Source organism: Dipodomys spectabilis, unplaced genomic scaffold (genome assembly GCF_019054845.1).
Source record: "Dipodomys spectabilis isolate Male_0828 unplaced genomic scaffold, ASM1905484v1 ptg000039l, whole genome shotgun sequence".
Lineage (NCBI taxonomy): Eukaryota > Metazoa > Chordata > Mammalia > Rodentia > Heteromyidae > Dipodomys > Dipodomys spectabilis.
Window position 1 is genome coordinate 8120728 of NW_024870716.1, and position 20137 is coordinate 8140864.

The window sequence follows — 20137 nt, forward strand, 5'->3', positions numbered from 1 at the left end:
CACTGATGCTTTATGAGCTGATTTTCTGAATTCAGCTGCCTTTCAAACAAGTGAACTCTAGGGAAATATTGTATTATTTTCAATGTTTTCTCCCTCATTTGTCAGGCCTTTGTAAAATACATACCTCTTCCAGAAAGCATGTAAGGTGAAATTTCAAGCAATCGATTGATTAATCTTGACCAGAATCCCATGGGAAAATAGGGCATTTCATAGAGTCGAATGATAATTTCAGAGTTCTCACAATGAGGAAGCTCTATCACAGGTCTGTGGTCAGATAAACTAAGGAGAAAGGATATTGCCTTTAGAAAACTTTAGAAAACACCCAAGCATGTTTATGAAAATACCGCTTAAATTCAATGGAGATAACTACTCCAAGTAATTGCCCTCTTTTGTAATTATTTTCCTGCTTCATATTCTTCTCCCAACACTCAGTGGTGATTTAATCAATGCAAATGCAGCTCAGATGCAGTAGACATCAATAATTCTTCAGTCCTCCTGTTTGCCCTAGTGCACTATTGAAATGAGTTATACAGAAGCAAATATTAAAGTTATATAAGACTTGAGAAAAACACAGGTCCTAGAAAAAAATGTCCATCTATAGTTAGAACCTGCTGCCATCCATCAATCAATATAATGGACAGTTTCAACAGTATATTACTTTAAAACATTTCCCAGTTGTTCATAGAGAAATAAAAAAAAAGCTCTAAGCCAGATGTGGCTGACACCTATAATCCTAGCTACTACAGATCTGAGGACAGTGGTTCAAAGCCAGCCAGGCAGGAAAGTCTATGAGACTCTTATCTCCAATTAACTACCAAAAGGCTAGCAGTGACTCAATTGGTAGAGTGCTAACCTTGAGCACAAAAGCTAAGGGACAGGGCCCTTCAAGCTCTACTACTGGTATACACACACACACACACACACACACACACACACACAATTATTGTAATGTCATAAATTCTTTTTTGTCATAAATTCTTTAAAGACTGTTGAAAACTCATTATATTCCCTAAATTTCCCAACCTAATAACTAATATTGATGCATGTACATACACACACATATACACACACTAATCTCCCATGTTTACCTTTATTAAATAATTTAAGCTGTAGTAAGCCAGATAGCAATGACATAGAATAATTCACTCTATCTTTAAATACAATGTTTTCATTAAGAGTATAATTACTACAAAGTTGTTTAAAAGCAAAAAGCATTTAATCCATCTATCAAAAAAAGCTACTTTGATAATGAAAACTATAATACAGTAGATGGTGAATATCCATGGAGATATTTAAATATTAAGGGTTATCTTACCTGCTTGGAACCAGTAAATACTCTTCTCCTAGTGGCAAGGCAATCTGGAACTTTTCTAAGAGTTTAAAGTACTGTATCATGTAGTTCTTTGGAAATCTTTTCTTCTTTGAAAGAAATTTTTCCACATCTTTCCGTGAGATAATTCCCTTGGGATGTTTTGGATAGCCTTCCACTTTTACTGTCAAAATCTGAAAGATTTCAAGTCATGAATACTCAGTGGGACTCATTTGCGAAATGTTTCAACTTGAAAGCATTGCATTTCTTAAAAGCAATGAGAAAAATTGGTCTAGCACAACATAGAACCTAGTTTCTCTGCCAGCCATATGGCTTAGAAAATCAGTGGAGCAACCACCTTCTGAAACCATTTTTTTTTTAATGAAAGAAGGAAAATCAGAATCAGAATTTATTGGGATCGTTCAGACTTGAATCTGAAAACCTGAAGCCATTCTCATAGAATTACAGACCATTCATTACAAAACCCAGCCCGTATACTGCGGTCTCATCACTAATCTATCCTTAGGGATATTATCTTCCAGACTATCAAGCCTATAGAGTGGCAGTAGGAACATGACTTGACATCTATCTATCTATCTATCTATCTGTCTGTCTGTCTGTCTGTCTATCTATCTGTCTGTTTGTCTACTCTACCTATTTATTTTTCTATTTTTGCTAGTATTGAAACTTGAACTCAAGGTCTTTTGCTCTCACTTAAATTTTTCTCTCAAGGCTGGTGTTCTACCATTTGAACCATACCTCCACTTTTGGCTTTCTGCTGGTTAATTGAAGATAAAGAGTCTCTTGGATTTGTCTGCTTAGACTGGCTTTGAACCTCAATCTTCAGCTCTTCTGTCTTCTGATTAGCTAAGATTACAGGCATGAGCCACTAGTACCTGGTGGCTTAACAGCCTTATAACAAGAGAAGTCATCCATTGATGGGAGGCAAGTCAGAGTAGCATTGGTGAATGATTCACAAGGCAACTACTACTTGCTGCTGGGTGCCATTTGCTGAGTCTGGGTCAGTATATCTGCAGTACAGCTTTGTTAACATGCAACCCAGTGGGTTTCACCATGAAGGTCATATTTTAAGCTTTGATCATTGTGACTGGGTTTAAAAATTCAAATTGAGTTCAAAAGGACCCAGGTTCAAATGATTCAGGCTCTACCAGTAGAACTATAACCTTGGGAATAATGAAGTCTTGGCATTTCAAACCTCCAAGTTTGAAGATGACTTGTCACGTAGCAATAAACATTATCTTAGTTGTATCACCTTTAAAAGACTTCTCAATATTCCCTTAAGCTACTGACTCATCTGGATAATTTGTACCCTTATTCAAAGAAAGAGAATTTTCCTCTGAATTTCTCCCACACATTTTATCAGACTAAATCACCATGCAAACAAGTTCATGTTCTACCTGATTCATTTAATAGGTCTCCTTCACATCTCTTTTATCACACACTCAAATGAGTTTTTCAAACTTCTTCCTGCCTCAATGGAACTTTCTTTAGTGACCCCTTAACAGCTCAGGGCACACAGAAAGTGGGGGGGTTCATTAGTCCTCCTACACTATGAAATTACCCCTGCCCTTTTCTTGGTGATTCATGGAGATGAATACTCCTATTTATTTTTGCTCGTGGATGTCAAAGTCACTCTTGTTTTCTCACGGTTATTTATAGCTTCCCTTCCCTTTCAACCTAAGTGAAAATGACATTATATTTCAATTTTTCCAACGTACGTAAGAATGATGGCCTTTATATTTTAAGTTAATAAGAAATTTAAATGACCACTTTACTGACATTTTAGATCTGTCTAGTTCAACTGCTTGGTTTAATTTTCACTTAAATTAGTCTGGGGATATGCTAACTATGCTAATGAGTATGCTAATGAGAAGAACTTGTTCTAACTTAATTAGAATCTTAGAATCTTTAGGAACCTTAATATTGTTGTCATAGAAATCTGCTTTTTTGGTAATAGGATGATTCTGATAGAAATTTCTTCCTTATTATGCTCTATAAAATATTCACTCTAATATTACTCACCTATTTATACTTCAATGCTCCAAAGTCACATGGAAATGTGTGTAAGGGAAGGGATGAAGTCCTTTCTTGCCTATATGGAGTTTCTTTGTTCATTTTTCTTGTGGAACAGAGGAGGGGGCCAAACTTGGATTTGAACTCAAGGCTTATATACTAGTCTGACATACTTTCTAGTAGTTAATTGGAGCTACAGGTCTCACAGACTTTTCTGCTTGAGCTGACTTTGAACCATGATCCTCAGATGTCAGCCTCCTTAGTAGCAGCTAGGATTACAGGCATGAGCCACCAGCAATTGGCTGAAGATTTATTTCTTTAAAATAACATGCCATTGGGCTGGGAAGGGGGCTCAGTAGTAGAGTCCTTGCCTTGCATGCATGAGGCCCTGGGTTTGATTCCCCAGCACCACATAAGCAGAAAAAAGCCAGAAGTGGCACTGTGGTTCAAGAAGTAGAGGAATAGCCTTGAGCTGAAGAGCTGAGGGACAGCGCCCAGACCCAGAGTTCAGGCCCCATGACCACCACCAACAAAAAATAATAATAATAACATGCCATAAATTACTAATTAAGTCAAACATAAGTTAGCTAATTTTTCAATTCCATTGAAGTAGGGAGATACTTTGAAATATTGTAGCATACTTCTTTGGCAAATAAAGGTTTAAAATGTTTATAGCATTCAGAAGATATTTCAACATAGATCAAGCTAATGGCAAGCATGTGTCTTTGGTCACATTATTCAATGACAATTTCATTGCCACTGATTATATTAAAAAACCATGTATATGTTGAAGGATGAAAGAATGAAAATCTAAGTTAAAGCCAGGCACTTGTGGCTCATGCCTATAATTCTAGCTACTCAGGAGACTGAGATCTAAGAATTGCAGTTTGAAGCCAACACAGGCAGGAAAGTCTGTGAGACTCACCAAAAAAATCAGATGTAGAGCTATGGCTCAAGTGGTAGAGTACTAGCTAGCCTTGAGGAAAAAAAAAAAAAAAAAAGCTCAGGGACAGTGCCCAGCCCTGAGTTCAAGTCCAAGAAACAGTATAAAAAAATTTACCGTAACCCCTCTCTACAGTATTTTCACAATAAAAAAGAATTTCACTAAATAAATTTTAAGTTTTTTAAAATTTTTATTTTTTGTGAACATACTGTACAGAGGGGTTACAATTACATAAATTTTAAGTTTTTAAAAAAAATTTACCAAAATTAACATTTAAAAAAAATGGACACGTTCTTATGAAATGCCAGCTACACCAATATTTCATTATGTTCTCCAGTTCTCTGGTGCAGGATTTAGCTTGAATTAAGTTCCCTCTTCAAATTGTCTACCTTTTTTGATTCTAATATGGAATGTAGGAGCAGTATCTAGGAAGACTTAAGGGAATTTAATCTGCATTGAAGCTTAATTGGAAGAGCTATTTCTAATATTAAAATATATAATCATCTTAAGGATTTAGGGATCCCCTTGAAAAACTGTACATTATGCTCTTAAATGTGTATGCACATGCTGGGAGTACCTGTCTTCTCTCCAAGCTCTTGCTTGAAGACACTGTGGCAATGTATGGATATTTGTCAAGAACTTGGAAGAGAGAGTTAGTGTCTAGAAAGGAAAAAAATACTGCTGGTATGCTACCATGTAGACAATCGTACTGGAATAGAGAAACCTGAGCTACTGTGTTTTGTTTGGTGGTTTATTTCATAATCAACTTCTAGAAAAAGGTTATCATAACCGATTTGTTTAAACTTATTTGCAATGAACTACCATTGAGCAAAAATAAATCTTTTTTTCCATATGAACTTATAAGTGGAGAAACGATAGCAATCTATAGTTTTCAAAGGAAAAAGTATTTAGAGCTCAGACCAGTGCCCTTAAGAGTCAAACTCCCTCTAGGGTATCCTGAGTTTTCATAAGCCTAGAAACCCCACTTTCTCAAATTGAGTTTATCCCAAGGATTTTCTGAAAGCCTTTTTCCCATTGACTAACCCAATAAAGCAGACCAAAGATACCATCAGGATTGAGGAAAGTAGCATGGACCACTGTAGTACAAACAGTTGTCTAGGACTTGGAAATTTAGACATGAAAATGAACTCTGAGGCGAGGTGCTGGTGGCTCCCACCCATAATCTTAGCTATTCAGGAGTCTGAGATCTGAGGACTGAGGTTAAAGCCAGCCTGGGATAGAAAAGTCCATGAGATTCTAATCTCCCATTAACCAGCAAAAAGCTAGAAGTAGGGGTGTGACTCAATGGACAGAGCACAAGAACTTGAGCTAAAAGCCAAGCAAGAAAGTAAGGCTCTGAGTTCAAGCCCCAGTTCTAGCACAAATTGAGAAATGAACTCAGATACCTCTCCTTCTTTCCTAAAATTCTATGGAATATACTATACTTAGAACATCATTGTTTCTGCCTTAACCAAACACAAACACTGAAATGCTTGATGTTTTGGGTACTATTTGATATACTCTCCAATCACCTCCCCCACCCCACCCTGACACACACACGATATAAGTCACCAACCTGGGCCATAACTTTACAAAGCCACTTGGGGTCCACAAAATATAAGTCACTTAACTGCAGTGCTGGGTCTTGAAAATGAAGAAGGACTCCTGTAATAAAAATCCATCAAACAGTGAAAAACAGAATGAGGAACACATAGATTATCAAGAGGCTTTAGGAAGAGCCTAGTTCCACTACTGTAGCACCCAAATGAAAAGCCTTCAGCACACTGAAGGCAGAACTGGGACTATAGCTGTGCACCCTAGACCCCTAGCTCAACATCCAATAATATAAAGAAGGACATGTACAAGTAAACACACACAGGGTCACATGCAAGCGTATGCAAAAGTATTTGCAGAGGAACATTCAAACGATGTAATTTAGAAGTGGAGCTGGGGCTCAAAGTGGCAGAGTGCTGGCCTTAAGCAAAAGAACTCAGAAACAGCACCCAGGCCCTGAATTCAAGCACCATGACCCACCAAATGATGTAATTCCTTAAAAAAACTAAGTCACACTCCAACCAAATGAATGCCAAGAAACTGGCATTTGAAAGCTATAGGGAGGAGGTCAAGGGGTATCAGTTAGATGAATGAAGAGAGGAAGGAGAGGAGAATGCAGACATAATATTCAATGTATATCCCGTGAAAATTGAGGACAAGGGTTGGGTTGGGAAGAAAGGAGAAAATGATGAAAGGGATACATTGATCACAATGCATTTCACTTATATAAACTGATTTGTTAAATGGTAAATCCTTTGTACAACTACTTAAAAATAAGAAAAATACAATTTAGAGCCAGGTGCCAGTCCAGTAGCTCACACCTATCATTCTAGATACTCAGGAGGCTGAGATCTGAGAAGAGCAGTTTGAAGCAGGCCAGGGAAAGAAAGTCCATGAAACTCTACTTAACCAAGCCAAAATTTAAAAAAACCCACAGTAGGTGGAGCTCTGGCTCAAGTGACAGAGCGCTAGCCTTGAGCAAAAGAGTTGAGACAAGCCGGGCACCAATGGTCCATGTCTATAATCCTAGCTACTCAGAAGACTAAAATGAGGGTTGTGGTTCAAAGCCAGTGCAGGCAGGAAAATCCGTAAGACTTATACCTCCAGTTAACTACCACCCTCACAAAAAAAAAAAAAAAAGCCAGAAAGTGGTGACTCAAGTAGTAGAGCATTAGCTTTGAGCAGCAAAATTCAGGGACCGAGCCCCGGCCCTGAAATCAAGCCTCAGTACCAGCACTGAATAAGTAAATAAATAAACAAACCTATCGCAGTATACCTAAGAATAATGAGGAAAGTGGTTAGATTACCATCTATGTGACAGTATCTTCATATAACAGAATATCATGATTAAAACCAGCTTCCAGTCATGTGCTCCAGTGAGTGCTGATCCTGGGGCTTGAACTCAGGGCCTTGAGCTCTCAGTTGGCTTTTTCACTGGAGTTTGATGCTCTACCACTTGAGCCACACCTCTGCTCCTGGCTTTTTGCTCGCTAATTGGAGATAAGAGTCTCAAAGATGTTCTGCCTGGGCTGGCTTCAAACACAATCCTCAGATCTTGGCCTCCTTAGTAGGTAGGAATCCAGATATAAGCCACCAGTACCTGACTTATAAAGATTTACTCTTGCTCTGTGCCAGTACTGGGACTTGAACTCAGGACCTCATGTTCTCATTTAACTTTGTCATTCAAAGCTGGTGCTTTACCACTTGAACCACAACTCCAGTTCCTTAGTTTGTTTTCTTATGACATAATGTATGATTCAACAGCTATGCATGTGACGATTGTCCAAAAAGAAACAAAACAATTAAGGCAATGGCTTCTTTTAAGAATTTTATAGATGTTCTCTTTAACTTTCAATATAGATTCTATACAACATCCAGACACATCTTTACAAACTGCTATGACCCAGCATGGAGAAAAGAAGCAACACACACCTGATTCATTTAAGAAATGTACCGCATGAGGGAGCTCATTTTCATCTAACTGTAGCTGGTTTTCTTTCACTAGTTGTAGTAATCGTTTCCTATCAATCACAGGAAATTCAATTGGCACATTTTTGCGCTCTGATAAAATGATTTTCTCAAGTTCCACGTAGCAGTCTGGAATTAGCTGCCCCACAACAGGCTGGTCTCGAATCTGCAAAATCACAAATAACAAGCCATAACAATCTTTTTTATATCTCACACTTGTCAGCGGGGAGGAAAATTCAGAGTTAGTAGTTTTTATTGAAATGAGTGTCTCATTCGGAAGTGTATTTTTGAATAAAACTGCAAGAGGATGTTTACTATCCAAATTGCAATGAGAAGATGAAATGGAAATGAGACTATTATGGACACAGAGGCCAATTTTGAAGTAACCATCACATAGCATGGAAATATTTTTCAATTAATCTAGAAATACCATGGCAATATCCTAGACAAACAACTAATCATGAAAGATTTCTGTTTTCTATAGCATTAAGCTCATGTTCTGTAAATGCATAAGACATCATGAAGCATTACAAATCTTTTGGACATTTTTTTTATTAGATAAGAATATTGACACTTAGAGGAAAAGTATCAAATTTTGTTCTTGTTATTTAGGAAGTGTTGCTTGTGGACTGTAAAGATCAACAGTTAAACCTGGAGACACAAAATTATATGAGTTATGCTTTCTCATGAAACCTTGAACCTGAAAAACTAGAAACCATCTAAATACCAATGATTCTGACAGGAGAGCATGCTCAATTGTCTCTTGCACTTAGATATAATCACTGTCCAATAATAGAGAAATATAACAGCCTTAGGATGGCAGTGTTTATATAAACATATTTCCCAAACCATTCTTTCCTTGAAAGTCCATTTTTAAAGAGAAATACATCTCTAACCATAATAACCAAAATACTTTTAAGGACCACCAGAGGGCAAACTCTCCCCATTTCTGGATTCCTTCCTAAAACCATGTCCTTTTTCCCCTGACAAATCAATCAGAATTTCTACTTAAAATCTTATTTAGTATGCCTGAATGCTGATGGCTCATGCCTGTAATCTTAACTACTCAGAAGACTGAAGTCCATGTTTGAGCCAGCCCAGGCAGGAAAATGCATGGGACTCAGAACTCCAATTAACCAACAAAAAATCAGTAGTGGAAGTATGGCTTAATTGGTAGAATGCCATCCTTGTGTAGGAAAAACCAAATGACAGCACCAGGCCCTGAGGCCTCCAGCACACACACACACACACACACACACACACACACACACGAAGTATAGTCCAGCTTAAAGAATAAACCACATTACCTATACATTTTGTCTCAACTGAATTCAGTTGAAACATAGGATATATTTTTACAGAGGTGTGACATAAAGAAAAGCTATTAAAATATTCCAAATCCCAATGAGATTCCTGAAGTACAGGTGTAGTCTCAGAAGAAAACCACTTGGATAAACAGAGTAGTTGGATGAGCATATTTTGCATGTTTTAAAAAATATCATGTAAGCATTATGTCCCACAGAGGGTAAAAACAGACCAAAAAAACCTTCAGTCCTTCAGTTCTTCTTACTTAAAATGCCAGCATCAATCCAACATCAACAAAATATTCTATTATCTGTAATAAATAAGGTATTGGAAGAAATAAGCACACAACTGCTGTTCTTGAGCGCTGCAAAGTCAACACACTCATAAATGGCTCATTAGGTTTTAGGAGTATTAACTGCAGAAATAAACAGAACTAAGCTAGCTGGCCAAAATGGAGTTATAACCAGGGTGACCATGTAATTTGTTATTCACACTGGAATGCTTTTGAGAATGTAGTGGGCCATTGTTAACACTCTGTTTGGACTTCCCAGGCCAAACAGGGCTCTAGTGATAAGCCATAATTTTCATCATTAGTGCTAATGAGCTGAGTCAAGGGAGACAAAATGAGATTTGTCCATTATGTTTATTCTATTGATCTCTCCACCATATTTTCCAACAACAGTTTATGACCATGGTCCCATTACAGCCCAGGGAAGATTTCCTTTTCCTGTAACTGCTGAAAGAATATATTCCCTGGTGAGCAATTTAGTTGGCTTATCAGAGGAGAACTTTATGAATTTAAAAACATAAATCCTAACCTGAATCCTCAGTTGCACAAGCTCAGTAATTATTTAGACATGATCAAAATTGATGGAGTCATCTTGACAAGCCAATGAAAGAAATGTCTCACAATATTAAGAGAAAATAATGGGCTGGGCATCATAGAGACAAGAGTCATGAAGGAGCCACTGAGAAGATAAAGACAGACATAAGATAAAACTTCAAACACAAAGAACCTAATGGACAGTTAAAGAACAGGAAAAAGACAGATGATCCCCTGACCCAAATATTCACTTTCATCCTTGGATTGAATTAATGTGATAAGAAGTCAGGAGAGAACAGCATCAAAGTATTTTCTCCTTTAGAAATACTTTCTGTGCAAGCCAGGTGCTGGTGGCTCATCCTTGTAATCCTAACTACTTAGGAGACTAAGATCTGCATATTGCAGTACAAAGGCATCCCAGGCCAGAAAGTCCATGAAATCCCTTAGCTCCAAGTAATTAACAAAAAAGCCAAAAGTAGAAGCTGTGCCTCAAGTGGCAGAGTACCTGCCTTGAGTGAAAAAGCTAAAAGTCAATGCCCAGACCCCAAGTTTAAGCCCTACTACCAGCACAAAAGAAAAAAGAAAAAAAGAGAAAAGAAAATTTTTATGCCCTAGAAGCCTTCTCTTCATTTCTCTCAGAATCCAACGGTTGTTTTTATTCCAAGTTCTATAAATTAGAAATGAGATACAGTATACATATATTTAAGTATAAGTATTTATATTTAAGTATAAGTATATATAAGTGCTTTAATAATTCTAGGGGCTATGAAAATATCCACAATTTTAAAGTAACTGCTGTCTTCTCAAGACTTTGTATGCTCTGTGTGTGCGTGTGTGTGTGTGTGTGTGTGTGTGTGTGTGTGTGTGTGTGTGTGTTGGTACCAAGGTTTGAACTAAGGACCTCTCACCCTTGGTTGGGTTTTTTTTTTATAGTTATTGATGTTCTACCACTTGAGCCATGCCTCCAATCCAGCTCTTTCTCTGGTTATTTTGGAAATGGAATCTCTTGGACTTTTCCTGGTGGGATGACTTTGAACTCTGATCCTCCAGATCTCAGCCTCCTTCATACTCAGAATTACAGGCATGAGCACCAGTACCTGGCAAGATTTTTGACATTTCTAAGCAATCTAAGAATTGATCATATGATGTAGGCATAAGCCACATTACCTTGAAATTCAGACTCTCGTTTATGATAGTTTTCCGAAGTTTAGCTAGAGCATCAGATTCCTCCGTGGCGTTCACACAGTGGTAATCTCGGATTGCGGGAAAGCCTCGCTTGTTCAACAGCTCCTTGGTGATTTTCCCTATGCAGGCCTTGCGCTGCTTCTCATCAGAAACGTCCAGATGTGTGCCCACAAGAATGACCGGGGAGGAGGACGCACGAGCCTGCCAGGACCAACACAAAACACATCTGTGTTGGCTTTAAAATCATACATGCTGAAATCTGCCACCTAGGAGTGTCAGCTGAGCAGTAATGAGAAACTAAAAGACTTGAAGAATAACACACATACAATTGTGTTTCCTTCCTACTACAGTTTGCATGTTTCCCCCAATGAATATGTGCTGGAAATGTAATTGCTAAGACAGTGGTACTGAGAAATGGAGCCTCTTCTAACTTCTGCCATGCTAGTGCTTTTCATAAATTACTCCGGCCTCTGGTATTCTGTCACAGAAGCACAAAACAGACTAAGACATTTCCTTAAACATAAAAGAAATACTGTAACCAAAGAAAGTTTCGAAAGATATCTTTATGCCGGGAGTAGCAGAGCATGCCTATAATCCCAGCTAACTTGAGAGGTAGAAATAAAAGAATCACACTTGGAAGCTGGTACAGGCAAGAACTTAGCAAGGCACCCACTTTCCAAAACAGTCCAGTGTGGAAGCGCATATGTGTGGTTCCAGCTACTCAGGAAGCAAAGGTAGGGCGAATCATAGGTTTGAGGCCAGCTTAGGCAAAATTGGAATGAGGCCCTATTGGAAAGTCAAAGCAGGACTACAGGTATGGCTCAAGTTAGTAGAGTGCCTGCCTAGCAAATGTAATAACACATACACACACACACATACACACACACACACACACACACACACACACACACACACACACCCATATAAAGGTATTTTTAGAGCCTTTTAAAATGTAATTCTTACCACATTTTGGGTGGCTTTCTCATCAGTTATATGCAGTTCTTAGATTTTAATGCTTAAAACAGGCTCTTTGCTAAATATGCTTCTAAATTAAATAAATATTCAGCAAACCACATCAGGTATCAATAATACTCACCCACTATGGAATGTACTACTTCTAAATCATAACTTTATTACTCAGAAAATTTCCCAGCTCACAATTTTAGTCTCTTTAACTAAAAATAAAACAAGAAAACTGAGGAAGCATTTGGATCATTTGTTAGCATCTACTAGAGATAGAGTAAGAGAGTGAGAGAGAGGGAGAGAGAGAGAGAGGGAGAGAGAGAGGATTATTTTCTATTTGGCAATGATCAAAACAAATCACCTTTATATTGAAGAGCCAGGGTTTCATGGCATCCACTTCCGCCTGCCCCTTGCTGAGATCATAGACAGCAAGGTATAGTGCTCGCTGGGTCATGAAGTGGGGGTGAGTGCTGTAGAATTCTTCACGACCTAAATGAAGGTTAGAGCACTTTTAGGTCTTCCATGTAATAGACAATAATCTTTCCTTCCTCTATGTTTTATTTTTGTTACGGTGATGTACACAGGGGTTACAGTTAGATAAAAAGGTAGTGATTACATTACTTGTTTAACTTGTTACACCTTCCCTAATTCCCCTCCCCTGCCCCACAAGTTGTACAGATCATTCCCAACCTGAGAATTGATGTTGCATAAATTCCCCCTTTGTCCTCTGTCTCGTCATTTTGTTGTTCTCTTCCCTTCCCTAATTCAGATAAACATATATACAATACCCAGGGTACCAAAATTGAACACAGTGAAAATGGGATAAACCATAGGGAGAAAAAACACAAAAGAAAAAAGATATCACGTAGTACATTGAGAACAACAACAACAAAGTAAAACCTCTTGTGTCCATGTCTTGGAGTTCACTTCGCTTAGCATCATCTTATATGGTAGTATGTACATAGCTATTAAGCTATTTTGCTCATCTGCTAAGATTATCCTAGATGTATACTAATATTGCAAATAAGGGAAACCATGAGACCTATGTTTTTTTGGGTCTGGCTTACTTCACTTAATATGATTTTTTCCCAGTCCTTCCATTTCCTTACAAATGGGGTGGTATCATTCTTTCTGATGGAAGCATAGAATTCCTTCAAATCTCCAAAAAACAAATCCTCAAAAAAAACAACCATCCCATTAATAAAAGAGACTTCCCTGAAGAGGAAATAAGAATGGCCAATAGACATGTAGAAATGCTCAACTTCTCTAGCCATGAAAGAAATGCAAATCAAAACATTGAGATACCACCTCACCCCAGTTAAAATGGCTATAACCAAGAGCTCTAATAACAACAGATACTGGAGGGGATGTGGACAAAAGGGAACCTTACTACATTGTTGGTGGGAGTATAAACTTGTTCAACCACTTTGGAAAGCAGAATGGAGGTTCCTCAAAGGACTACACATAGAGCTCCCCCTAGGACCCAACAATTCCACCTCTGGGCATTTACCCAAATGATCACAAACAAGGCCATACTAAAGCTACCAGCACAACTATGTTTATTGCAGCATTATTTACCATAGCTAAGATATGGAACCAACCCAGATGCCCCTCAGTAGATGAATGGATCAAGAAAATCTATATATCTATATAGATACATAGGAATTCTACTATATTTTAAAAAGAAAGACAGTAGTTGGAGGCATGATTCAGGTTATAGAGCACCAGCCTCTAAGTAAAAACACCAAGCCCTGAGTTCAAGTCCCAACCCCAGAAAATGAACCCTTTCTTAGATGCTAGTGGTTCACACTTGTAAGCCCTGCTACTCTGGAGGCTGAGAAATGAGGGCTGTGGTTTGAAACAAGTTCAGCAGACAAATTTGAGAGACTTTTTATCTCCAATTAACTAGCACAAATCCTTAAAAGGAGTTATGGTTCAAGTGGTAGAGCACCAGTGATAGCCTATGCAAATCTGCTTCCTAACATCTTTTTCCTGTATGCTCATCCGTTCTGGTGTCAACAGAACAAATGGCTTCAGAATAGTTCCATAAGATCTTTATTGTGTTAGAATAGAAAACTTCAGCTGTCAAATCCCTGTCTTAAATAAAAGGCACAGACAACGGCAAAAACCACACACACACACACACACACACACACACACACACACACACACACACACACACACACACACTACCCAGAAACATAAATACCTGCAAAATCCCACACGTTTAGAATGAGGTCCTTCCTCTTCTTGCCCCTGATTTGGATGGGCCAGTCTTTCACATCAATGCCAACCGTGGCACCCTGAATCCCAAGATCCGATTTCTTGGTTTTCATTAATTGCTGCAGTAAGGTAGTTTTGCCACTCCCAGTATTTCCTACAATCATGAGTTTCATTCGGTTGTAAGGCACAGCCTTTTTTAACCGCTGTTGAAGAAATCTGATGTTTGGAAGATAAAAATAAAAGAATAGACAGCACAGTAAGATTTAGGTCATCTCTTTTAAACTGAATATCTCATACAGACAGACAGAAACACATAGAGATCGCAAATGGCACGTTGAATATTCATATTAAAAAAGTACTATTCATTTGCCTGTATTTTCCTAATCCATCAAACTCTCAGACAGGAAATCTACCACAAGTATATTAAAAATCAATAGAAACAACATGATATAACCTGATGATGTCTTTGGCTTTGCATCCGACATGTTTAAAATCAAAATTTAGACGCAATTCATCCAGAGGAAGATCCCATATTTTGCTTAATTTCCCCATCTCATTGGGAAATGATCTCAGTTCCAAGTTGTAACTGACATCCAGAGATGTCAGATTTTCAAGACAGCCAATCTCAGGAGGAATCTTAATATAACAAACAAACAAACAAATAATAAAGGCAAAATCTGTTGGTAAGCGAGAAGGAAGTGTAAGCTTCCAGGAAACAAAGGCTTACAGATGTCATCTGCAATTCCCACCTCCTTTCATAAGAGTTCCAAAAGGCACTAGTGGATTAAGCTTGTAATCCTAGCTACTCGGGAGGCTGAGATCTGAGGGTTGTGGTTCAAAGCCAGTCTCTATGAGACTCTTGTCTCCAGTTAAACCAGCAGAAAGCCAAAAGTGGAAGTATGGCTCCAGTGGTAGAGTAGTAGCTTTGAGCAAAAGCTAAGGATAACATGCAGGCATTAAGTTCAAGCCCCACTATTTACATGTGTGCGTGTGCATAAACATACGCGCGCGTGCACGTGCGCGCACACACACACACACACACACACAAATCAGATCTTAAACAGAATTGCTAGCCAGGCATTGGTGTCTCGTGCCTACAATCATAGTTACTCAGGAGGCTGAGATCTGAGGATTGCAGGACTCTTATCTTCAATTAACTACCAAAAAAGCTAGAAGTGAAGTTGTGGCTCAACTGGTAGTGTGCCAACCTTGAGCAAAAAAACCTCAGGGTCAGAGCCCAGACCCCAAGTGCAAGCCCCAGGAAAGGCACAACATACATTTTAAAGGTAATTTTTGATCATGCAAATTATGAAACATACCTTTTAAAGTTCCAATAACTTTGCACAAATAAAGGTGTCCTCTTACCTCCTTCAGTTTATTATGGGAAAGGTGTAGTTTCTCTACTCTAGACCATGTGTGTGCTTTTTCGCTCAAGTCCAAGATGCTGATCCGATTGTAGCTAAACAAGAGTTCCCTTAAGTTCAAAGATTTCCAGTGTGAAGGTCCAGGCAGACTTTCAATGTCATTGCTGCTCATATCCAAGGACCGTAAGCTAGAATGACACAATGTCAAGATGAGAGCTTCATGAAATAACCATCACAAGCAATTTTCAGCCAAAAATAAGATATAAATTTAATGCTTATACGTTACTTATTGTTATAAGTTTAATTTGCATGTAGGTAGGCATGTGAATATGTGAGTACATCCAAGGACACATGAGAAACACAAAGGTAGTTTCCTTGGGATGGCAGTTGAAACAAATAAGGACCACTAAGAACAGCTTTCTCTGCACAGTGGTCACAATTGTAATCCTAGCTATTCACTCGAGATGCTAAGATCTGGAGGATCATGATTTGAAGCCAACAAGGGCAAAGACTCACCTATACCTAAACCAATAAGTCTGACATAATTGGTGTGTACCTATCATTCCAGCCACAAAAAAAGGTACAAATAAGAGGACTGTGGTCTAGTCCAACACACGCAAAAAACAAGATTCTATTTATAAAATAATCAAGGCAAAAAAGCAGGAATTATGGCTCAAATGGTAGAGTACCTGCCTAGCAGGAGCAAAGCCCTGCAAAAAAAAAATTAAGATTCAACTACCCAGTAGGATGACTACCAATAGATATGCTGTATTTACAGTTAAAGCCTTGAATGCTTTTGCTCAAAAGAAATAACAATTTCTTCAGAGACACATTTTCATGGCTTGAATATCATATAATAAATATATACATTGCTTGAAGATCACACAATATATACATTGAAATATCATATGAACATTGAAACAACATGTGAAACATATATGTATTGAAACATGTAGTAATGCATATATAAAGGCATAACTATAAAAAAAATCAAGGTCCACTTTCTTTTATGTAGTTCAGGTATGTGAATGTGTAGTCTCAGAAGGAGAAAAAGACCTGAGCCATACAAATGTTTATGGTGAATGAGAAATTATAATTGGCACTGATAGCACTCAGTCTAAATTATAATTTCCACTGATTACAGAGAGGACCCTTTAGAGACTAGGTCTTAGAGATAATTGCTATAGTATGTGGGCACACTCCTGCACTGGCTCCTTTCATTATAATAATTATAGTACTGAGCATGGAGCATGGCCTGTGACAGGCCCTTGGTTCCAATGGGTTGTTCTCAGACAGGAGAGCTATTCAAGGTTTGCAGAAAAACTGTTACACGTGACTGTAGGCCTGCAGGGAGAATAACAGCCAGCAAAATGGAGGTACATCTGACTGTGCAACAGTCCGACTTTCATAACTATATACTGAGCTCTTTCACCCAGAGAATTTAGAGCTCACATAGTGGTACCACCTGCTAGACCAAAGCACTACTCTCATTTTAAAATCTACTAGATTTTTGCCCCAGTTATCATGAAAATGCATGGAAACTGAATACCAGTGGCTCATCCCTGTAATCCTAAGCTACTCAGGAGGCTGAGATCTGAAGACTGAATCACAGTTCAAAGCTACCCTGGGACCAACAAATGTGAGAAACTTGTATCACCAGTTAACTGGCAAAAAACTAGAAGTGGTACCACTCAAGTGGTAGCATGCCAGCTATGAGCAAAAAAGTAAGTGCACAAGGTCCTGAGTTTGAAACCTATTACATGCACCAAAAAAGGCAAGGAAAATAAGAAGCTAGAGATAATACTAATTTTCCATCAGAGATCATTCTTGCATGTCTAACAATCAATGCACTTAAAATGAAGCTGAGAAGCAGTAATCTACTTTATCTTTATCTCCATCCTCTTTATCTTCCATCAGGACTTAAGATGTCTAACTCTGCTCATTTGTGACACAAAGCAAAACAAAGAAATGCATTGGAAGGACTGAAATGGGCACCTAAGGATCATTTCTAAACCATGGTAGAATTAGAGACTGAATTATATTTAGTTCCCTAGGCAGAAAGAGACTTTTTTGTCATATTTTTTTTCCTTATCCACCATAGCAAATATTTTTGCTTTGAAATGCATATTCAAAAACATGTTACATTTAAAACACAATACTACCTATATTCAATGGGTAATACATAAAAGTTACATATAAGAGCTTATATGTTAAGAGTTGAGAGTCTGAATTGAACCAACCAGTGTTGACTTCCTTGAAGATAACTTTTCTCTCTACTGAGATTAAACTGGAAATAATAACAAGAGCTCCAATCAAATGAGGAAGATTAAAGAGAGAGCCCACAGTCTTGCAGTTAGAAAAATGTCTGACACATTCCAAAGCTACATTTCAGTTAACCAGTTTATGGTTGTCTGACACCATATATGGAAAGATTATAATTACTATTTGCCTAAATATGTATATATTTACACATATAGAACACCAAAGCAAATAAGATTATAAATTTCGTTTATAAGGCATAATATAATTGCAATAATATTTAAAATGACAACACACATGCTTGGGTGCCAATGGCTCACTCCTGTAATTTTAAATATGGAGGAGGCTGAGATCTGAGGATCACAGGTTGAAGCCAGCCTGAGCTAACAAGACTGTGAGATTCTTAACTCCAATTAACCACAAAACGCTAGAAGTGGTGGAATGCCAGCCTCGAGAAAAGAAAAAAAAAAAGCCAAACAAGATCATGGGGTAATGGTGCACACACACACACACACACAAATGACAACACACTTGAAATCCTAATGTCCACATTAGTAGTTGCAGGAAGATTTTTTTGTTTATAATGAAGTTAACCCCAAACCTCCAAAATCTCTACCAAAATTGTCACTCACACATAACTTAAATATAGTTTGAAAGTTCATGGTATTATGAAAACATATCAACTTCTGAGAACAAATAAAATTTGAATGAAAATGACAGCTAGTGATTATTATCCCATTGGATTAAAGCGATATAGCAATTAAATAATCAGTTGTTTGTATACAACAGTTCAGTAAATTAACATAAAAGTTTAAATACTTGGATCTTTTGTCTAGTGAAAAAATCAAATTCATATACATATAAAAACTTAAGCTAAGAAGGCTTATAAATGAATTACACTTATACATCTAAATGAAAACCATGTTTCTAAATACTCAACTCATGCAGTTTTAAAAAGAAAACAGCAAGACACTTACTGTGGTAGATTTAAAATTACATCTGGAACACATGTAAATTTATTTTGAGATAGTTTTAGGCTTGTTATGGAAGAAGGCAAGAAAGGCATAGCAGCTGCAAGAAAATAAAAATAAAATAATGAATTTTTTAATCATTTGAACTGATATCTATTCAATGCAATCGGAGCAGTTACCAGTGATATCCCACTTAATTTAATGTTCCATCTTCATTCTGGTAGTAGAAAACAACTCTACTTTATAAAATAGGGTAACAGGCTTAATAATTCCACAAGATAATAAAAAATGTTCCACATATTTAGCCAAAATTTATTCTAAGCTTTAAAACAATACCAGCTTGGATGTGTTATATTTAAAATAGGGCTCTACTCAATAGGTCTGACACCATACAAATTCTGCAGCACAGATTTATAAAGTAAAAAATGATTAAAATATTTACTTTAAATTATGTGATGTTTTACATGACAGAGAATAGATTAGCTCAAATTACTATTGGGTAAATATATTAAAAAACACCTTTGAACAGTTTACTAATGCATAATATAGTATAAGGATAAAACTTATTTATGGTACAATCTCACAAAGAGTGCCTTATAGACCAATGAAAGATGCTACAATAATACAAGACTTCTTGGTCATATGATCTGTATGTGTGCATATGTGTTCATATGTATATGTGTGTATGTATGTCTGTATCTGTGTGTGTATGTGTGACTGTGTGTCTGTGTTTAGGTACTAGAACTTGAACACAAGGACTGCTTTGCCGCCTCCTTGTTTTTTCCACTGAAGGCTGGTGCGCTACTAAGTTAGCCATATCTCCACTTCTGGCTTTCTGCTGGCTAATTTGAAGTAAGTCTCATGAACTTTTCTGCCCAGGCTGACTTTGAACTGAAATCCTCATATATCTCAGCTTCCTGAGTAGCTAGGGTTACCAGTATGTGCCATCAGGTCTCAGCAATAATTATTATGGTCATCATTATTATTATCATAGTGACGATGATGATGATTATGTGCTTGTAGGGTCTTGAACTCAGCCTCCAGCTCTTGCTATGCATTTTCACTCAATGCTGGTACTCTATTATATCTACCTCCACTTCTGGCTTTTGTGCTAGTTAAGAGATGAGTCCCACGGACTTTTCTGCTTGGGCTGCCTTTGAACCTTGATCCTCAGATCTCAGCCTCCTGAGTACTGGGATTACAGGCATGAGCCACTGGTGCCTGGCCAAGAATGAA

At 37.7% G+C, this 20137-nt stretch overlaps 1 protein-coding gene across 4 annotated transcripts in view; it reads right to left on the reverse strand.

Moving 5' to 3' along the window:
- The window catches only part of Lrrk2 (leucine rich repeat kinase 2), a 126652-nt gene that overhangs the window by 43104 nt on the left and 63411 nt on the right, over positions 1–20137 (reverse strand). For all 4 annotated transcript variants that reach the window (XM_042677546.1, XM_042677545.1, XM_042677544.1 and 1 more), the window contains 10 exons: positions 18908–19001; positions 15673–15859; positions 14762–14943; positions 14294–14523; positions 12446–12573; positions 11104–11322; positions 7773–7974; positions 5863–5951; positions 1316–1503; positions 125–279 (listed from right to left, as the gene is read on the reverse strand). In XM_042677546.1, the coding sequence (XP_042533480.1) occupies positions 125–279; positions 1316–1503; positions 5863–5951; positions 7773–7974; positions 11104–11322; positions 12446–12573; positions 14294–14523; positions 14762–14943; positions 15673–15859; positions 18908–19001 (1674 nt within the window). The remainder of the gene's footprint in view (positions 1–124; positions 280–1315; positions 1504–5862; positions 5952–7772; positions 7975–11103; positions 11323–12445; positions 12574–14293; positions 14524–14761; positions 14944–15672; positions 15860–18907; positions 19002–20137) is intronic.